The following is an 18572-nucleotide window of genomic DNA, read 5'->3' on the forward strand; positions in this document are numbered from 1 at the left end:
TTGCTTCCGGGGAGGACTTCCACACAAAAGAGAGAAGATGCTGGATTCCCTCTAAATGCTTACCCGACCCTGATCCCAATTCAGTGCTTTTGATCAAATCAAATCAGGAGGGAGTGGATGGCACGACCAAGCCAGGCTATATATGTCTATAGATGCATAGCCCAGCTTGGGAGCAAGGCTGCGCAACTGCCCTCCCATAGCAAGCACTTGCTATTGGAGCAGACACTGAAGAGGAGGAGCGCACAGCAGTGGGGGACTCAAGGAGGTTCGGGGTTGTTATGTGCAATAACTTGTTTTAGTATAAAAAAAAATAATAGCCCTTGGTAACATTTTAATGTGTACAATTTTGCCTGTAAGACCTACAGTTTTGCACACTAGAAATTTTACAGCTGCTGTTTTTGGCTTCAGACTTTTTTTTTTTTTTTCTGCAGCCAATAAACTTTCCAGCATGGTATCCTATGTATCATGCACACATAGGCTGTTATCAGCCGTTTTTGGCAGGGCATTTTCTGGCTGGAAAAAAAAAAAGTGGGTTTTCAGAAGAGTTTTTAAGCTGTAAAAATGCTCTAACTCTGGGGAAAAAAACCTTAAAAATGTGGCGTTCATCAGCGTTTTTGCTTTCTACAGCTAACCCTACTGGCTTTTTTTTATTATGTCCAGTGTGCGTGAGGCCTAAAAGTTAATATAGCTGTTTTAATTTTAAATATGTCACTTTATACATTTAGTACGCTGCACCCCCTTTAAACTCTTGGGTGTACCCAGTACCTCCAATAATGAGGGTACATGTGACCTTTTTTGCTTGGCATGAGCAGTCAATAACTAAGTATGGGCACTTTCACATTGGCACGGGAGGGGATTTCATTAGTCCAATATAAGCTCTTACACAGGCTGACATTGAGCTCAGAAGTAAATCTGATCCCAAGTAGGAAAGCAGCCAGTTAAAATGTCAGGACAAGGTTCAAGTGGTAAAAAAAGCACACCACTCAATCAGGCAGCTCCCTTTTTAAAATGGTTTGAAAACGCCACCAGTAAAGTAATAAAAAAAAAAATGAATAAAAAAACGAGTGCACTGACCGTGCAGCAGAGTTGAAGGAGTTTTTTATCTTTAATGCATTCTGTGTAGCTGGCCCCCCAGCACCCCCCAACACTTACCCCCCGAGCCCCTTCTCTATCCTGCGATGTCCACGATTCCCTCGCCTGTCTGGGACTCTGCTCCTGATTGGCTGGGGTTACAGCCGCAGCACCATTGGCTTCCGTGGTTGTCGCTCAAAGTCGGTTAGCCAATCGGGAAAGAATGGGGACAGGGCCAAACGGCAGCTGCATGTCTGCATGGACACAGAGGGCTGCAGCTTGGCTCAGGTGCCCCCATAGCAAGCTGCTGGTCTATGGGGGCACTCAACAGGAGGGAGGGGCCAGGAGCAGCGATAAGGGACCCGAGAAGAGGAAGATCTGGGCTGCTCTGTGCAAAACCAACTGCACAGAGCAGGCAAGTAGAACATGTGTTTTTTTTTTTTTTCTTTTTTTAAGGCGAGACTTTACCATCACTTTAACTTTAAAATAATGTTAAGATACACTCGCCGTGGAAAGGGATAAAATGTCCCTAAAGCTGACTTTACACAGTGAATTTCAGCCACTTTCTGATGGACTGGCTGAAATTTGAGCCATGGTGGCCCTGGTGGCATTGTCTAAGCAGGCATTTAACCTGAAACTCAAAGGAATTTGGAGGAAAATGTTTGGATGAACAGTGACTGCAGCCATTCAGCCACAGCTATGGGTGCAGGCTTTCAGAAATACAGTAGTTGGCAGGGTAGGTTCCTCCATTCATGCTGTTGAGCATGGATTGGGGAATTCAATATATTTTGGTCTTGTTCAACCCACAAGATGTTCAGGTGTTTTTTCAGCCAGTAAGTATAACTTCTTTTGTTGTTTTAATAAAAAAAATAGCCTTTAACACTTTAATGTTGGTTTACAAATATGCCAATAAAGTTTAATATAGCTGTTTTAACTAAATATGGCCACATTTAATACAGTGCACCTCCTTTAATTCCTTGGGGTATCCAGGCCCCTAGCCATGGAACAATATCCCCTGCTGTATTCTGGCATGCGGCATAAGTACAGTAGGCAGCAGGGGAGATTGCTCCATCCATGATTTTTTTTCATGGATTGGAGAATACCAAGGGCTGAACGAGAGAAACCTCAGGGTATTTTCAGCTTTATCTGTAACTCAAACACCATCTTCAAGGTGTGTGTCCAGCAGAGGTTCTAAAGCCCGGTACACCCTAATAGTTTGGATTGAGTGAAAAAGAAATGACCGCTCCGGTCGGAGCTGCTGTACTGACAATCCAACATTAGTACAGCAATCTCCCCCGCTAAGCTGTTGTGTTCTGACACGGGACGCCCCCCGCCAGAACACTCAGCCATTGGCTGAGAACGCTGATCGGGAGCCGTCGGCTGCTGGTTTTCCAGCATGCATCTCTGACAGAAGCCAGCCCAACGGCCGACTTCTGTCGAATCTGCTGACATACACCCGACATTCTGCCCTTGTGCACGAGCCTAAGCCCCCCCTCCCTTGCAGCCATCTGACAACATAGTTGGGAAGAAGACTTTCACTTTACAGTGGCTGCTTTTCTCGGATCTGAACACTTTCCCGAGGCCAGTTGCAGCAAGTGGAACGCAGAGGGATGAGTGTCTAACGTGCCCTCTTTACCTCTTTATTTCTCCTGCCCCTGCTTGTCTCAGGGGAGTGTTAGAAGCCAAGACAAACTGGTGTTATAATGCAACCTCCTACCTAGCTATATTGTCAGATGACCCTGAAGGGGCAACCAGTCTGACCTCACAGCTAGTTAGTAAGCAATTAGCAAAATGGTACCAAGTACTACATGTACCTTATCCCACTGGGGATAAGCAGTGAATCTTTAATCCTTTTTATGATTGTGGATTTCTTGACCATCATTGTACCTTGATGTTCACTTGAACTTCTGTACTATAAACTCATACTATAAAAAAGTTTGTTCTATTTTTGTTTAAAATAAGTTGATCAATAAAAGCCATGAAATATAATGGAGATTTGTTATGAAGGCAACCTCAAATGAAATCTTAATTACTTTGACGCACAAGCGATGTATAGTGCCTGTTAACCTGTGTGTGTATGTACGTACATACATACATACATACATACATACATACATACATACACACACATATGTGTAACACTTGTCTTTGAGATCCTAGTGTTCGTTGCCACACCTACCCTGAGCTCTGTCTCCCATAGATCCACCACTCTGATTTATTTTTTATTTTTTTTCTTCTGTTGCTAGCTTGTAGGGCAGACCCACTGAAAACCTGATTTAACCTTGCCTGATGCAGCTTATTGTGGAGATTTCATGAACTTTTAGGGAATGTATAACATGGCTTTTAATATACCTGTCTGAACGTCTGTATCTGGTTTACTTTTAATGTGGGTCCTACTAAGCATAAGAATTTTTGTTTTAGCTGCTTTCCCTTCTGTTTGAAGACTTGTTCAAAAAATTTAACTCTGAGATGAAAAAGATTGCAGATCAAGTGATTCCTAAACAAAGAGCAGCCCAGTTTGATGTTGTGAAACACATGCGGCAAGACCAAATCACCAATGGCATGGTGAATGCCATATCTACGGTAAGGGCTGTGTTTACCTGCACTTTTAAAGTAGTGCAGTAGTGTGGATTGCTTGATATCCTGCATTGTGGTATTTTAAATAAAATGTATGGTGTGGTTTGTTTTATTTTTATTTTTTTCCTTTGCTTTATGTTAAGTTTCACATTTTTCTGTGTTTGTAGTGTTTTTTATGTAGCTGCCATAACCCAGTGCAGGGCGGCCTTGACTTAATGGGCTTACCGGTTACCTTCTCTTGTCCTGCTCTTCCGTGTCTAGGAGTTCCCAGGGTTGATACCCAACGACTTGTATACTGACACAGATGAAGTCCTTTTTAAAAAGGTTTTATTTTCCAGTAGAACTTTCAATTGGCACAGTCTCTTAGGGAACAGAGGGCATGGGTGAAGAACTCTGGCACCTTGAACAGCAGGTCTAGCAAAGTCTCTATTTCCACCCAGAGAGTAGCCAATCGCAGCTGGGCACTTCAAGGCTGAACAGATCTCTAGTCAGAGGTCATGGCAGTCAGCACGTTGACTCAAACTTGAACAATCAACTGAGGGTATACAGGAACCTTTTTCCTCCGTACCTGGAACGTTTCCCGTCTCCTCAATGGTACTGGAAAAGTGTGAATTCGTCAATGTCCTTCTCAACTCGGTAACCGGGCACTTCTCAGGATGCCACTTGCCGGCCCTCCAAAGAGTCTTCCCCCGGTCACTTCCACGAGCTGCAGTGTCCCTCCAAGCCGAGCGCACACCCGGACACTTTGAATCCTCCCTCAGTTACTGCACCTCGGACCAGCAGGTTCCAAGACTCGGGAACGGATGGATCCCTACCCCAGACCAAGCAGGTCTATCAGGGGCCACTGATAGGAACATATTGCGGGGTGTCAAACACCCCGTGACTGGGACCCTTCACGGGGCTACCCCGGTCCTGGAATCGGACTAGACCACACGGGTCTCTCAAACAACTCTGCAACCCTGAACATGTGACCCACACCCCTTTAAGTACCCCCTCCCAGACTCCTCAGTGGGCCCCCGGCACTCCCACTGATTGGCTCCGAGAAAGCCGATACCTAAACATCCAACCAGACCTGGTTCTAGCCTGTCATGTGCACCTCACCGGTCACATGACGAGGCAGAACTTCCAAACACAGCCTGGCCAGACTAGTGTTAAGGCTTACCTACACAATTAACCCTCAGAACCTTTACTGTTCTGAGGCCAAAAACTAAATTTACATGCGTGTGACATTTGATCCCAATTTTAAAACTAAAAATTGAAGGGGAAAGTGGCAAGTTTTCTTGATAGAAATACTATATTTACACAGGCTACCAACAAGCCTCCTCATCCTCATCATCATCATCATCATCCTCCTCCCCCCTTTGACAATTGCCCGATCATGCAACACTGTACTCGTATTAAATTGTTATCATTTTTTTGAGACAGAATGGGGTTTCTTTTTGTGGTATTTAATCACCCCTGGGTTTTTTTTTTTTTTTTTTTTTTTTTTTTTTTTTTTCCTATAACATTTTTTGAATTTTTTTTCCTTAACTGATGTGTGCTGACGAGGGTATGGTGATGGGCATCCCTGATGATCATTGCCCTAATTATCAGTGTAAATGTCCTCTGTCAGAATTACCAGTTACCAGAAAGACACAGCGATCACAGAGCGTGATGGATGTACACCCCATGGGGGCATCCATAGAATCCCTCCCAGAAATGGATGACCGTGGTGTAGCCGTCTTTTGGCTATAGCGGGTTGGGAACTAGTTAAGTAAAAAAAAGAGAGTGACAGTTTGTCTCTTAACTGCTCCTCAGATGTAAGATGAGGACCTGGTTCCTGAAGCTCATGCCTAATACCTTCCTCTCTCTACATTATTTTTTTAAACTATTAACTTTTGTTAACCAACCAAAAGCATTATTGTTTCCCTTTTTAATGTGGTTAATAATCTTTTATTTCTTGTTTGCAGGGGAATTGGTCACTGAAAAGATTTAAAATGGACCGTCAAGGTGTGACACAAGTGTTGTCTCGGTTGTCTTTTATTTCAGCTCTGGGGATGATGACTAGAATCTCTTCTCAGTTTGAGAAAACAAGAAAAGTCAGCGGCCCTCGATCCCTGCAGCCATCTCAGTGGGGGATGTTATGTCCATCGGATACTCCAGAAGGAGAGGTGAGTTTTTGTGTGTGTGTGTGTGTGTGTGTGTATATATATATATATATATATATATATATATATATATATATATATATATATATATATATATATATATATATATATATATATATAAAATGACAGGGGACATCCCTTCCGTGTTCCTCTGGAGATGGGGAATGGGGGCGATAAGCAACCAGCATAGCGGGCAGCGGCCGAAGGAGTAGAGTAGAGTACAGTCAGCCAGGGGAGAACCGAGTCTCCGAAGCCCCAACATTGAAACGCATAGCATAAGTAGTCCCACGAGATGGAATCGAAGGCTTTATACATGTCAAGCGAGAGAAGAAACCCAGGGATTTTGGGATGGTGTAGCAGGGAAATCGGGTGAACCACCTTCCAAATATTGTCACCAGCCTGACGACCAGGCACAAAGCCTACCTGGTCCCTGTGAATCTGAGAATGAAGGTGTTTATTGATGCGGGAACACTGGATCTTGCCTAATAATTTCATATCTTCATTTTGGCTGGTGTGTGTGTGTGTGTGTGTGTGTGTGTGTACATTCGGGACCACTCACCTGCACATGTGTCAGATTAGCACCTGCGTCTGTATTTGTACCACTGATGTGTCCCCATAGAGTAACAGGTGGCTTTAGACACCCAAACAAACTGCTCATTCACACTGTGTGGCCAGAGAACCTGTAAACTACATATATTTTGTTATTTTTTAGGGGCTTTGGGGAAATATCAGGGGCCTAAACAAGCCTACACTCTGTTTAAAGGAACCCAGAGATGCCTTTGGACAGCAGCATTGTCAGTCTGGAGGTGGAGAGGGGTGTCTTAGATGCATTAGCTGATTTAAATACACTAAACAAATTGAATCCCAACTTCAGCTAACCGTTTTATAAGCAGTTAAACTAAACAGGTTTTTACCTTTTTGGGATAAAGGTTTTACATAAATAAAAGTTGACCCTTGTAAGCACTCCTGTCAGCTGCAAACGGTTTGTCTCAACCCTTTGCTACATCTGCAGGACAGCTTGTTATAAAAAAGATGCAGCCACCACATCCAAGAATTGGTAAAAGCGGCAAGCAGTACAATATTTGCTTTTTGAGTTTAATACTGCTTTAAAGTGAAGTGCATGGCCACTACCCTCCACAATTTAAGTCAGCACTGGACAAAAGCTGGATGTGCAGACTACAAATGTGAACACAACATCCGATTTTTGTTTAATTAGTACGGTTTTCGTAAGCTCAGAAATTAAAGAATACATACAAAACTATTCAAAACATGACGACGCTTCTGAAGTTGAATTCTGTCGTATGAGAATTTTCGTATGGTGAGTGTAACCTCTTAACTTTTGACATGAGACTAGCATGCAACAAAAAAACGGACAAATGGTCGTCTGAAAATCTGATAGTGTGTACAAGGCTTTACTAGTATAGCCATGGCAGTGTGCCTGCATTTTAGAGGGAAAATATTTGCACTGGTAAAGTTTAACGTTTCCTGTTCCATATAAACTAAAAAAAATACTCTTTACATCCTTCTGCAGGCTTGTGGTCTAGTGAAAAACCTTGCACTAATGACGCATATCACTACTGATATGGAAGATGGGCCTATCATAAAATTGGCTGGAAATCTTGGCGTAGAAGATGTTAATCTGTTGTGTGGTGAAGAATTGGCCTACCCCAATGTCTTTATTGTCTTTCTCAATGGTAAATTACAATAGTTGTTTAGATTTTAAATGAGCATTTTCACATAAAGTACACTTTATCTATGCTATCTATCAACCTCATCTGCAGTAAGTTAAAGGATAAGATGACCTTCGGGAACAGATTACATGCTCCACCTGTTTTTAGGGTGGAACATGATGCATGTTCCTGATCCCTGCACTCCCTGTGACAGCAGGCCAGGGATCTTCTCCCCATACCTACTATCATTATTTGAAAATAGCACAGCCTGTTTTGATATATAGTACATTGTATTGTTTTTCTATTCTGAACTCACAATAAAAAATAGGTATAAACAAAACAGCACAGCCATGTGTAGAGATCCCTGTGAATCAATGAACTACAAGTACCGACAGCCTTTGCGGCTGTTGGCTTGTAGTTCTCAATGAACTACCGGGATGCTGTTGAGCACTTGAGTAGTGCATTGAGTCTTCCTGTCAGTGTGAAACTGCCCGCCTGTACGATATATGGGCAGACAGCTTACACTGACAGTCTGTAGGAGTCCTGCATGGCACCCATGATCTGATCGTGGGTGCAATGCTTTCCAGGTTCCTACAAACCTGTGTACCAAGCTGGAGTATTGAGTTGTTTTAGGTTTTAAAACGCTTTCACTTTTAGGGACTTGTTCACACCACACGTGCATAAAAACTGATGGGGAAAAACGTGGCGATTTTACTTGCAGAGATGCGAGTCACATCCAGTTTTCATGCAGGTCTGAGTAATTCACAGACTGATATCACGTCCTGTGTCCCAATTCTGAAAAGGAAGGGGTCCTGTAAATGGCATATTTACCGGCCCCTTCCCCTGATCTGCAGACTGAAAAATTCCTGTTTGTCCGCAGCAGCTGCCGACGGGAGGGACAAGGGGAGAAGGCGGGGGGGGGGGGGGGGGGGGGCTAATGGGTGCTGGCCAGCATGAAGATTCGCATGGTGGGGGAAGAAGGGGGGGGGGGAGAGATTGGAAAATGTGATCATCTGTGTGTCTCTACCTGTAGCCACTGTAAAACTGTTCTTAGCTGAACTTGCATGATTTCAAATCTGCCCTCAGTGTGAACGAGGACTGAAGCTGAATTTTAGGCAGATATAAAATACACATAATAATGCAGCTCTGTAATCATTATTACAACATTAAGGGCCAGTTCACACCAGACACAGTTCCGTTTAGTTCCATGTGCTTTTTTTTTTCTGCACTAAAAATGCACAGTGTTTTTCACGTATTCCAATGGCTCTAGTTCACACCACCATACAGTCAGTTTCTGGTGCAGAAAAAACGGAACTGCATCTGGTGTGAACTGGCCCTGAATGTAAATGTTTATTTTTTATTTTTTTAATGCAAGCAGTACAGGTACCTAATTTTGAGGGGTGTGTGTGTATGTATGTATATGTGTATATATATATATATATATGTGTATATATATATATATATATATATATATATATATATATATATATATATATATATATATATATATATATATATATATATATATATATATATATAATATAATATATGTGTGTGTGTGTTTTTTATTTATATATATTTCAGAATATTTTATTGATCCTAAAGGGGAATTATTGCAACACATGCCACACTCGACAAAGATATCACAACAATGAACAGAACAAGACACAAAGGCATTAAAAAAAAAAAATCCAATAATGGCCATTAGCACCAAATAGAAAAAAAAAAAAATCTGCACTCTAATAAACATCAACGCAATTAAAATCCAATATAGAACAAATACACAGATTAAAAATAACAGAAAATCCAACCACCAAATTGCAAATACTCCACTTTCTCTAGTATTACCCCAAATAATATAATGCCAACACACTATAAAAACTACATAAAAGTCCTGATCATAAACCATATTTTGATCTTCACTTCCAGCTCTCACAGGGAAGAATTATGTAACTTGATGGCCACAGGCAAAAACTATTTCCTATATTGCTTTGTGGTGTGTCGCGGTTGCAACAATCTGTCACTGATGGTACTCCACAGACTGACCAACATATTGTGGAGTGGGTGGGAGGAGTTGTCCAAGATTGAATGCATCTTGAACAACATTCTTCTCTCCAACACTGTTGTTAAAGACTTCTGCTCCAATCCAACAACATCACTGACCTTGCCAATCAGTTTGTTGAGTCTGTTGGTGTCAGCCACCCTAAGCCTGCTTCCACAGCATGCCACTGTATACTGGAGAGCACTGGCCACCACAGACTCCTAAAACCTCTTGAGCTTCTTTTGACAGATGTTAAGACCTCAGTCTCCTCAAAAATATAGGGGGCTCTGGCCCTTCCTATAGACTAGAGCACCTCAGTGTTCTTGCTCCAGTCCAGCTTATTAACCACTTGCTTACTGGGCAACTAAACCCCCCCTCCTGCCCACACCATTTTTCAGCTTTTATCACTGTCACTCTTTGACAATTGTGCTGTCATACAACACTGTACCCAAGTTACATTTCTTTCCCCACAAATAGAGCTTTATTTTGGTGGTATTTGATCACCTCCTGGGTTTTTAATTTTTTGTTAAAGACTAAAATAAAAATACAAAATCGTTTTATATTTTGTTAATATATTTTGCAAACGGGTAATTTTTTTCCTTCATTGATGTACGCTGATGAGTGGCACTGAGGGGCATTGTTAGGTGACACTGATAGCTGGCACTGATAGGTGGCAGTGATGGACACTAGTAGGTGACACTTCTAGGTGGCACTGAATGGCACCACTGGTGGGCATTTATAGGTGGCACTCACGGGCATTGATAGGTGGTACTGATGGCACTTATGCACTGATTGGTGGCACTGTGTGGGCACTGGAAGGCGGTATTGGTGGACACAGATGAGGCGTCTTCACCTCTTCCTCTTTGGGACTGATATCCCTTGCACTAAAGCTAGTGATTGGCTTTTTTTTCGCTGTAAGCTTGAGGAGAAAAAAACGATTACCGATCTTCTGTTTACATCACGTGATCAGCTGTCATTGGCTGACAGCTGATCACGTGGTCAGGGGCCGAGATCGCACTCTAGCCATCATTCGGCTATAGCACGGATCTGAAGTGGAGTTAAATATATGCACCCTCAGATACTTGTTACTAGCTACTACATACACATCCACGCCTCGGATGATGGTCACTTTATTTTTTTTTTTTCTCCTTCTCAATTCGACAACCAGCTCCTTGGTCACATGGTGTGAGGATAATCATCTGTATCTAAATGTGACAAAGTTCTCCATCACAGTGCTATACTCAGTCGCTTTCCCATCCCTGATGCAGCTCGCTACCACAGTCATCAGAAAACTTCTAAAGATGGCAAGACTCTGGTTGCTGAAATCAGTGGTGGAGACAGTAAAAAGAAAGGGAGAGATAGAACTGTCCCCATGTGGAACCCCAATATTGCTGGCCACCCAATCCAACACACAGTCTTGCAATTGCACATACTGTGGTCTCCCTGTCAGGTAGTCTACAATCCATGACACAAGGGAAACTTTTTCATTTGTTTACTAGGTTGTTTGGAGTTCCGATTTTCTTTCTTCAGTTTCCAGAGATAATGCAAACAAAGTAAAAAAGAAACTGGCTAAGTTATATTAAATTTGTAAAGTTTAACACACGGCAAAACCCATTTTCCCAATAATGAAAAATAAGTTGAATTTTGTGTAAATAAGAGAAAGATGTAAAGCTAAAAATTACAAGTAATGCAATTTTTTTACTTAACCTTTTAATAGATGATGAGATAAGCAGTTCAATATTTTTTTTCAATAGATGGATAAAATATTAAATTCCAGCGTATTCAGAGTGTGTATGTAACCCCCCTGTAGAGAGAGTGAGTCACTGCACAGCCCCAGCCAGTTCCTCATTAGTGTAGAGAGATCACTGCAGATGAAGAGTAGGAGAGAAGGCTGATTAACATGATTTGTGAAAGCAAATTATAACAGGGAGCATGCAAGTAATTATTTTCTTTATGAATTTAAATCCTTCATTATCAGCTGGTGTTATAAATGTTCAGAGCCTAAAATGAAACAGCCCAGCTTGAGGTCTCGATTAATATTTTGTAATTTTAATATGTATGCCCCCGGTCCTTTTAGAAGACCTTGTGTAAATTTACTGTAGGAAATGTGTTTTTCTTTATATTTTCTTTCTTTTTCTCTTTTTTGCTCCTTCGGTCGTTCTTGTCTTCACTTGTTCTTTCTTTTGCTCCTTCTCCCTCTCTAGTTTGCGCCTTCTCCCTCTCTAGTTTGCGCCTTCTCCCTCTCTAGTTTGCGCCTTCTCCCTCTCTCGTCTGCGCCTTCTCCCTCTCTCGTCTGCGCCTTCTCCCTCTCTCGTCTGCGCCTTCTCCCTCTCTCGTCTGCGCCTTCTCCCTCTTTCGTCTGCGCCTTCTCCCTCTTTCGTCTGCGCCTTCTCCCTCTCTCGTCTGCGCCTTCTCCCTCTCTCGTCTGCGCCTTCTCCCTCTCTCGTCTGCGCCTTCTCCCTCTCTCGTCTGCGCCTTCTCCCTCTCTCGTCGGGGCCTTCTCCCTCTCTCGTCGGGGCCTTCTCCCTCTCTCGTCGGGGCCTTCTCCCTCTCTCGTCGGGGCCTTCTCCCTCTCTCGTCGGGGCCTTCTCCCTCTCTCGTCGGGGCCTTCTCCCTCTCTCGTCGGGGCCTTCTCCCTCTCTCGTCGGGGCCTTCTCCCTCTCTCGTCGGGGCCTTCTCCCTCTCTCGTCGGGGCCTTCTCCCTCTCTCGTCGGGGCCTTCTCCCTCTCTCGTCGGGGCCTTCTCCCTCTCTCGTCGGGGCCTTCTCCCTCTCTCGTCGGCGCCTTCTCCCTCTCTCGTCGGCGCCTTCTCCCTCTCTCGTCGGCGCCTTCTCCCTCTCTCCCTCTCTCGTTTGCTCACGCTCGCTTTTTCGCACTCGCTCTTTTTCTTTTTCTATTTCTTTCTTTCGTGCACATGCACTTTCTCTACTTTTTTTTTTTTTTCTCTCTCCCCCTCAAAGCAAATGCCCAATGATGTAGGTTCATTGATATGGTGGGGGGGAAGGGGGATGAACAACTGTGTGTGAGGGTTTTTTTTTGTTTGTTTGTTTTTTTAACCCTTATTTTGGTTTTGGCCTCTGCTAATTACAATCTCACACCTATGTGTGTCAATTTTATTTTTGGTGTTTTCTTGCTATCATTCCTGTCATCAGGAAACATTCTTGGAGTCATTCGGGACCACCAGAAGCTGGTGAACACGTTTCGGCTGATGAGACGAGCGGGCTACATCAATGAGTTTGTTTCCATTTCCACCAACTTGTCAGACCGCTGTGTGTACATCTCCTCGGATGGAGGCCGGCTGTGCAGGTCATTATTTCCTTGTATAAGAGAGGGGAAGAAATAATTAGTCTAAATAATAGGCTCTGGATAATAAGAGTGCTAAGAACAGGCGGCTGTACGCTACATTCTTCAGAGGCGAGGAAGCACCTAGAGGCCACTGCTCCTTTCTAATTCTGTTTCTTTTGCCGAGCACTCTTGACTTTTAAATCTCAAATGCCATCTATTGTCTGTGTGTCTCCTCTTGGAGGTGAGTCTCCAATGGGCCACACGCCTCTGTTATCTGAGACTTCAATAGATCTTCACAAATGTTCTTCCTGCAGAATCATGTTATGTAACCTGTAGTTTTCTAATCATTTAGTCTGAAGATTTCCATCTGGATCTGTAATTATTATTAATTAAAACAATTTAAAAATTATTAAATATTGCTAGCTGCAGGTTTCAAAAGAAACTGGAGTGCCACTTTCTTTTAAAGCGACACTCTAGGCAAACAGCTAAAGTACCAATGAAATATGTGTAAGGCAGCTACTTTACCTGCCAAAGGATTTTTCTTTATTTCCATCCAGTTTTGAGCTCTGCCAATCAGCAGGGGGCATGATTTCTCTCTGATGCTGTTTGTGAAATAAAGATATATATATATATATATATATATATATATATATATATATATATATAAAACGAAATATTTTTTTTTATTATATTTTTTTTTTCTCCCTTATCTTTTTACCTTTGTGATTATGGCCAGTAGCACACCACCTGTATGCTGCACATTTGAACAGCAGAATTGTCAGTCTAGGGGAGGGGTGTTGGTGTATATGACCATATCTGCTAGTACATCTTACAAATTGAAGCCAAACTCCAGCTAACACTTTATAAGCAGTTACAGCAAACAGTTTTTCCCCTTTTGCGATCAAGGTTTTAAAATAAAAGCTGATTGTGTTAAGCACCCCGGTTAGTGTTAAATGGTTTGTTTCACCACTGTAACTGATACATCTGCAAGAGAGCTTGTTCTTTTGAAAAACAACAGATTTACTGGCCAGATCAGAATAGAAAAAAAGAGGCTAAAAAATAAATCTAATGCAGTCATATGTAAGAACTGGTAAAGTTTCCCATGTAAATGCTTAATTTTTTCATTTTTTTGGTATTAAACAGAAGCATGACAAGTTTAAATAGCTATACACTTAAAAAGACACTGTCACTTTGCCCATTCACCAATCTGTGTCCTTTGGGTAGGGGGATTTTGAATATGGGGAATGCTACACAATAGAGTTGACTTGAGGAATTCTGCAGCCCCTCATAGCGAAATGCCAACCTGTCCCTTCAAAAGAAGCTAATCAAATGACCAACTTCTGTTGCTCAGGGACACCACACACTGATCAAAATGACTAGAATTCAAGGCCACATTTTCTTTTTTTTATTTTTTTTTTTTATTCTATTTTATATCGCAACTTTACATAGAAAGCCTTGTGTTAAGTCTGTGTGGGAGCTTAGACAGGGTTATGGACAGGTTCCCTCTTGATAGTGCTAGGGGCATGGTGATCTGCTGTTCAATCGCCATACTCTGCATAGTGGGGGAAAGGTTGGGTAACCTACTCCTTCAGACTTTGAGTTACTGGGTATTTTTAAGGTCTCTGGCTGGCAACAGTGGGGAGTGCAGGTAAAGTACAAGTGTTAGTAGTTGAGGATATGGTCTATAAAGAGGACCTTTTACTTTGCTCTTGGTTCACAAAGTGACAGGTTCTTTAACCACTTGCCTAATTGCCACTTTTACCTCCTTCCTGCCCAGGCCAATTTTCAGCTTTCAGTGCTGTCACACTTTGGGTACAGTGTTGCATGACCACGCAATGTATTTCAAACAAAATTATAATTTTTTTTGGTGATATTTAATCACCACTGGGTTTTTTATTTTTTGTTAAACAAATAAAGGCAGAATATTTGGGGGAAAAAAAAAACATTTATAGTTATAACATTTTGCAAACTGGCAATTTTTTCTCTGCTGATGGACACTGATTGGTAGCACTGGTGGGCACTATTGGGACTGCACTGATAATCAGGACACTGATGTCCTTTTAACACAAGCCGGTTATTGACTCTCTTCTTGTCTCCTCATGCTGTCAGCGTCATTGGACACAGCTGATCATGTGGTAAAGGGCCACTGGGATTGCACTTTACCCCAATCTGTGATCAACAGAGTCCAAAAGCCACAGAATATGCGTGGGCAGTGTGATCACAGTAAGACATCCATGGATGCCCTCCTGGCAAAGTAAGCCCGCACCATTGCCGTCTTTCAGCTATAGCGCGGACAAGAAGTGGTTAATTCGCAAAATATTTATAAATTATAAATATTTTCCATGCGATACAAGCATTTGCTCAAAAATGCTTGGAATTGAAATTTTGTTTGTTTTTTTATTTAAAAAAAATAGGGCCTCAGAGTATCAGTTAGTGACATTGTTGACAGGTTCATTAAGCTAAATAGAGATGTAATTTATCAAAGAAAGCAGGCATAGGCTAATCGCCAAAACACACAAATGATCCAGGTTATCTTCCTGTTCTGAGTGATGGGACGGTCATTCTGCTGCCAATATGGCTGAAAGCCCGAGGTTCAATAATGGCTCCTTGCTACCTGTAGTACAGAGACCAGTCCCCCGAGTTTTCTATGAACAGCCCTCATCTCCCACACAAAGAAGTCGCTACCATATGAGCAATAATGTGAGAGAATAGGACTTCTTGACAGCTACTGATGGCTTCATTTTGCTGATGTATGTAAACGTCAAAGGTATAACAGGAAGAAAGTGTCTTATTGGTGATGACAGCCATTCAGATCATCGAAATCAGGGATTTGGGTAACAAAGGTACTTTTTTACCTCCTATTTTCTTACACAAAACTATGTGCAGTGATCTAAACCCAATCACTAAAATCACATACAATAAGTATAATAATGTAATTTCGAAGGTTTTCAATCTGTTTAGACCTATCGATGTTTACATGCATACAGAATACTGGGTCTAGAATAGAGGCAAATATACAGTATCTCCATCCCAAGAATACTTGCAAAGAAGTCAAGGAAAATTGTCCATAAGATTTTTATGGAGGTCATAAAAACACCAAAGAAATCAACAATCTTTATTAGAACATATAAAATCAGATGAATTAAAAAAAAAAAAAAAAAAAAAGTTGCATCAAAAACATTTTTCTTTTTTACAATTTTCTACACATCAATACTTCCTTAATTTATCAGTAAGTTGTGCCACTCAATAAAGAATGATAGAATGTATCAAATCTCAACACGTTTCATGAATCATGCTTGACTTCATCAGGAGTTTGATATTGACAGGCTATAATTCAGTGTAATAAATGGAGTTAAAAAAAAGCCATGTTGGCAACACCAAACGATAACCACAAACTGGGAATTCTGTCCCGGGGGCTATTGAACACAGAGGAAAGGAAGGCCAGTGGCACTGCAGGAGGCAGAGGCAATTGCTCCCAGGCTCTTATTGTGATTGCACCACTTTGCCCTTCCCCCTGTCTTCACAGCGCCTGGGACAGACTTCCCAGTTTGTGGTTGTTTGGTGTTGCCAATATGGTCTTTTTTTAAACTCCGTTTACGATACCGAATTGCACCCTGTTAATAACCTCAAACTCCTGATGAAGTGAACCATGATTCATGAAACGTATTGAGATTTATCGTGTATTCCATAGTTCTTTCCTCACTGGCACAATTTACTGATGGATTTCCTTGTTAAGAATGTATTGATGTGCAGAAAATTGTAAAAAAACAAACATTTTTGGTGCAACTTTTTTAATTTTTAATTCATTTTATTTTTGTTATAAATACTGTTGATTTCTTATACTTTTTAGTGTTTTTATATGGCCTGCATAAAAGTCCCATGGACTATTTGTTTTGACCTGTTTGGATACATTTATTTTGTGTGCATTATAGCCAACAGTTTGTGCTACTCTTGAAGGGGATTTAAACCCAGATAAAAGTTAATGGAATTTCAAAAGTAATTTTACTTTTTTAATTAAAATACCTGCCATGGAAGCCCTTGTTCAGGTAGTTCCTGTTTATAGAATGACAATGCTCTGTTCCCAGCTGTTCATATGTCATCACCCTTTCACCAAGCCATTGTGCCAATGCACATATCCCAGGAATGGCCGCTGTTGTCACTTTCAAGAACTTTGTTCAGAGCAATAAGCAGCTGATGTTGCAGCTAGTTCATGCAGATATGAAGTGTTTAAAGGAGGCTGAAGAAGATCAATAGAACAGAGATGGAAAAAATATTAATACCGTGTTTAAAAAAAAAAAAAAAAAAAAAAAACAACAAAAAGAAAAAAAAGGAATTGTTTGCTATAGTTACATAGTAGGTGAGACTGAAAAAAGACACAAGTCCATCAAGTCCAACCTATGTGTGTGATTAAATGTCAGTATTGCATTGTATATCCCTGTATTTTGTGGTCATTCAGGTGCTTATCTAATCGTTTTTTGAAGCTATCGATGCTCCCTGCTGAGACCATTGCCTGTGGAAAGGAATTCCACATCCTTGCCACTCTTGCAGTAAAGAACCCTCTACGTAGTTTAAGTTTAAACCTCTTTTCTTCTAATTTTAATGAGTGGCCACGTGTCTTGTTAAACTCCCTTCTGCAAAAAAGTTGTTTCCCTAATTGTAGGGTCACCAGTACGGTATTTATAAATTTAAATCATATCCCCTCTCAAGTGTCTCTTCTCTAGAGAGAATAAGTTCAGTGCTCCCAACCTTTCTTCATAACTAATTTCCTCCAGACCCTTTATTAGCTTTGTTGCCCTTCTCTGTACTCGCTCCATTTCCAGTACATCCTTCCTGAGGACTGGTGCCCAGAACTGGACAGCATACGCCAGGTGAGGCCGGGCCCGAGTCTTGTAGAGCGGGAAAATTATCGCTTTATCTCTGGAGTTAATCCCCTTTTTTAATGCATGCCAATATACTGTTTGCTTTGTTAGCAGCAGCTTGGCATTGCTGAGCCTATCATCTACTAGGACCCCCAGGTCCCCGTTCCATCCTAGATTCCCCCAGAGGTTCTCCCCCCAGTGTATAGATTGCATTGATATTTTTGCCATCCAAATGCATTATTTAAAAATTTTCTACATTAAACCTAAGTTTAGTGAACAAAATGTAATACATTTGGGAATTAAATCTACTTTAATGTGTAAACATCATGCATGCCGCACTTTTGGTTTTTGTGTTTGCAGTGCAGTTTTTAAGTTTAAACTTCAGGCACATAGCTAATTGCACAATTAAAATACATATACTGTATGGGAAAAGGTTTACCTATGAAGAGATTTGTAATACCGTTTAGCCTTAGTTCAATCTTATTACCTTGCTCACCTCTGCCATACTGTGTAGCCTGGTTGGTGGCACCCAACATTAGCATGTATGAGCACTGACAACCACTCTGCTCCTTCCCAGGCCTTATATTATTGTCAAGAATCAGAGGAGTATGGTGACCAACAAACATATCCAGGAGCTTACACAAGGTTACAGGTATGTTTTTTTTTTTTTTTTTTCTCCATTTACCGTACAAATGAAAACTGTCCTTTTTTTTATTTTTTTCATTTTTTATTTTTTTATTACAACTCCTTGTTTACCTGAAATCTGTTATCCTCTCCATGCCAAGAACCAGGCTAAAAATTGAGGTGCCAGCACTGTGGCTCAACCTTGTGTTTACTTTTCTGACATCATATAGATGTACTTACAGATGCAAATGAATTTAATGAAAAATTAATACCAACCTTGCACCAAAAAAAGTGTCTTA

The 18572-nt window shown here is 41.4% G+C and overlaps 1 protein-coding gene across 1 annotated transcript in view; it reads left to right on the forward strand.

The window, feature by feature from the left end:
• POLR3B (RNA polymerase III subunit B) overlaps positions 1-18572 on the forward strand; it is a 157526-nt gene that overhangs the window by 59282 nt on the left and 79672 nt on the right. The window contains exons 13-17 of the mRNA XM_077468461.1: positions 3493-3654; positions 5598-5798; positions 7327-7489; positions 12658-12811; positions 18227-18301. Coding sequence (XP_077324587.1) covers positions 3493-3654; positions 5598-5798; positions 7327-7489; positions 12658-12811; positions 18227-18301 — 755 coding nt within the window. The remainder of the gene's footprint in view (positions 1-3492; positions 3655-5597; positions 5799-7326; positions 7490-12657; positions 12812-18226; positions 18302-18572) is intronic.

This window comes from Lithobates pipiens, unplaced genomic scaffold (genome assembly GCF_037356315.1).
Source record: "Lithobates pipiens isolate NorthernLeopardFrog02 unplaced genomic scaffold, aLitPip1_a1.2 Scaffold_8, whole genome shotgun sequence".
NCBI classification, from domain to species: Eukaryota; Metazoa; Chordata; class Amphibia; order Anura; family Ranidae; genus Lithobates; species Lithobates pipiens.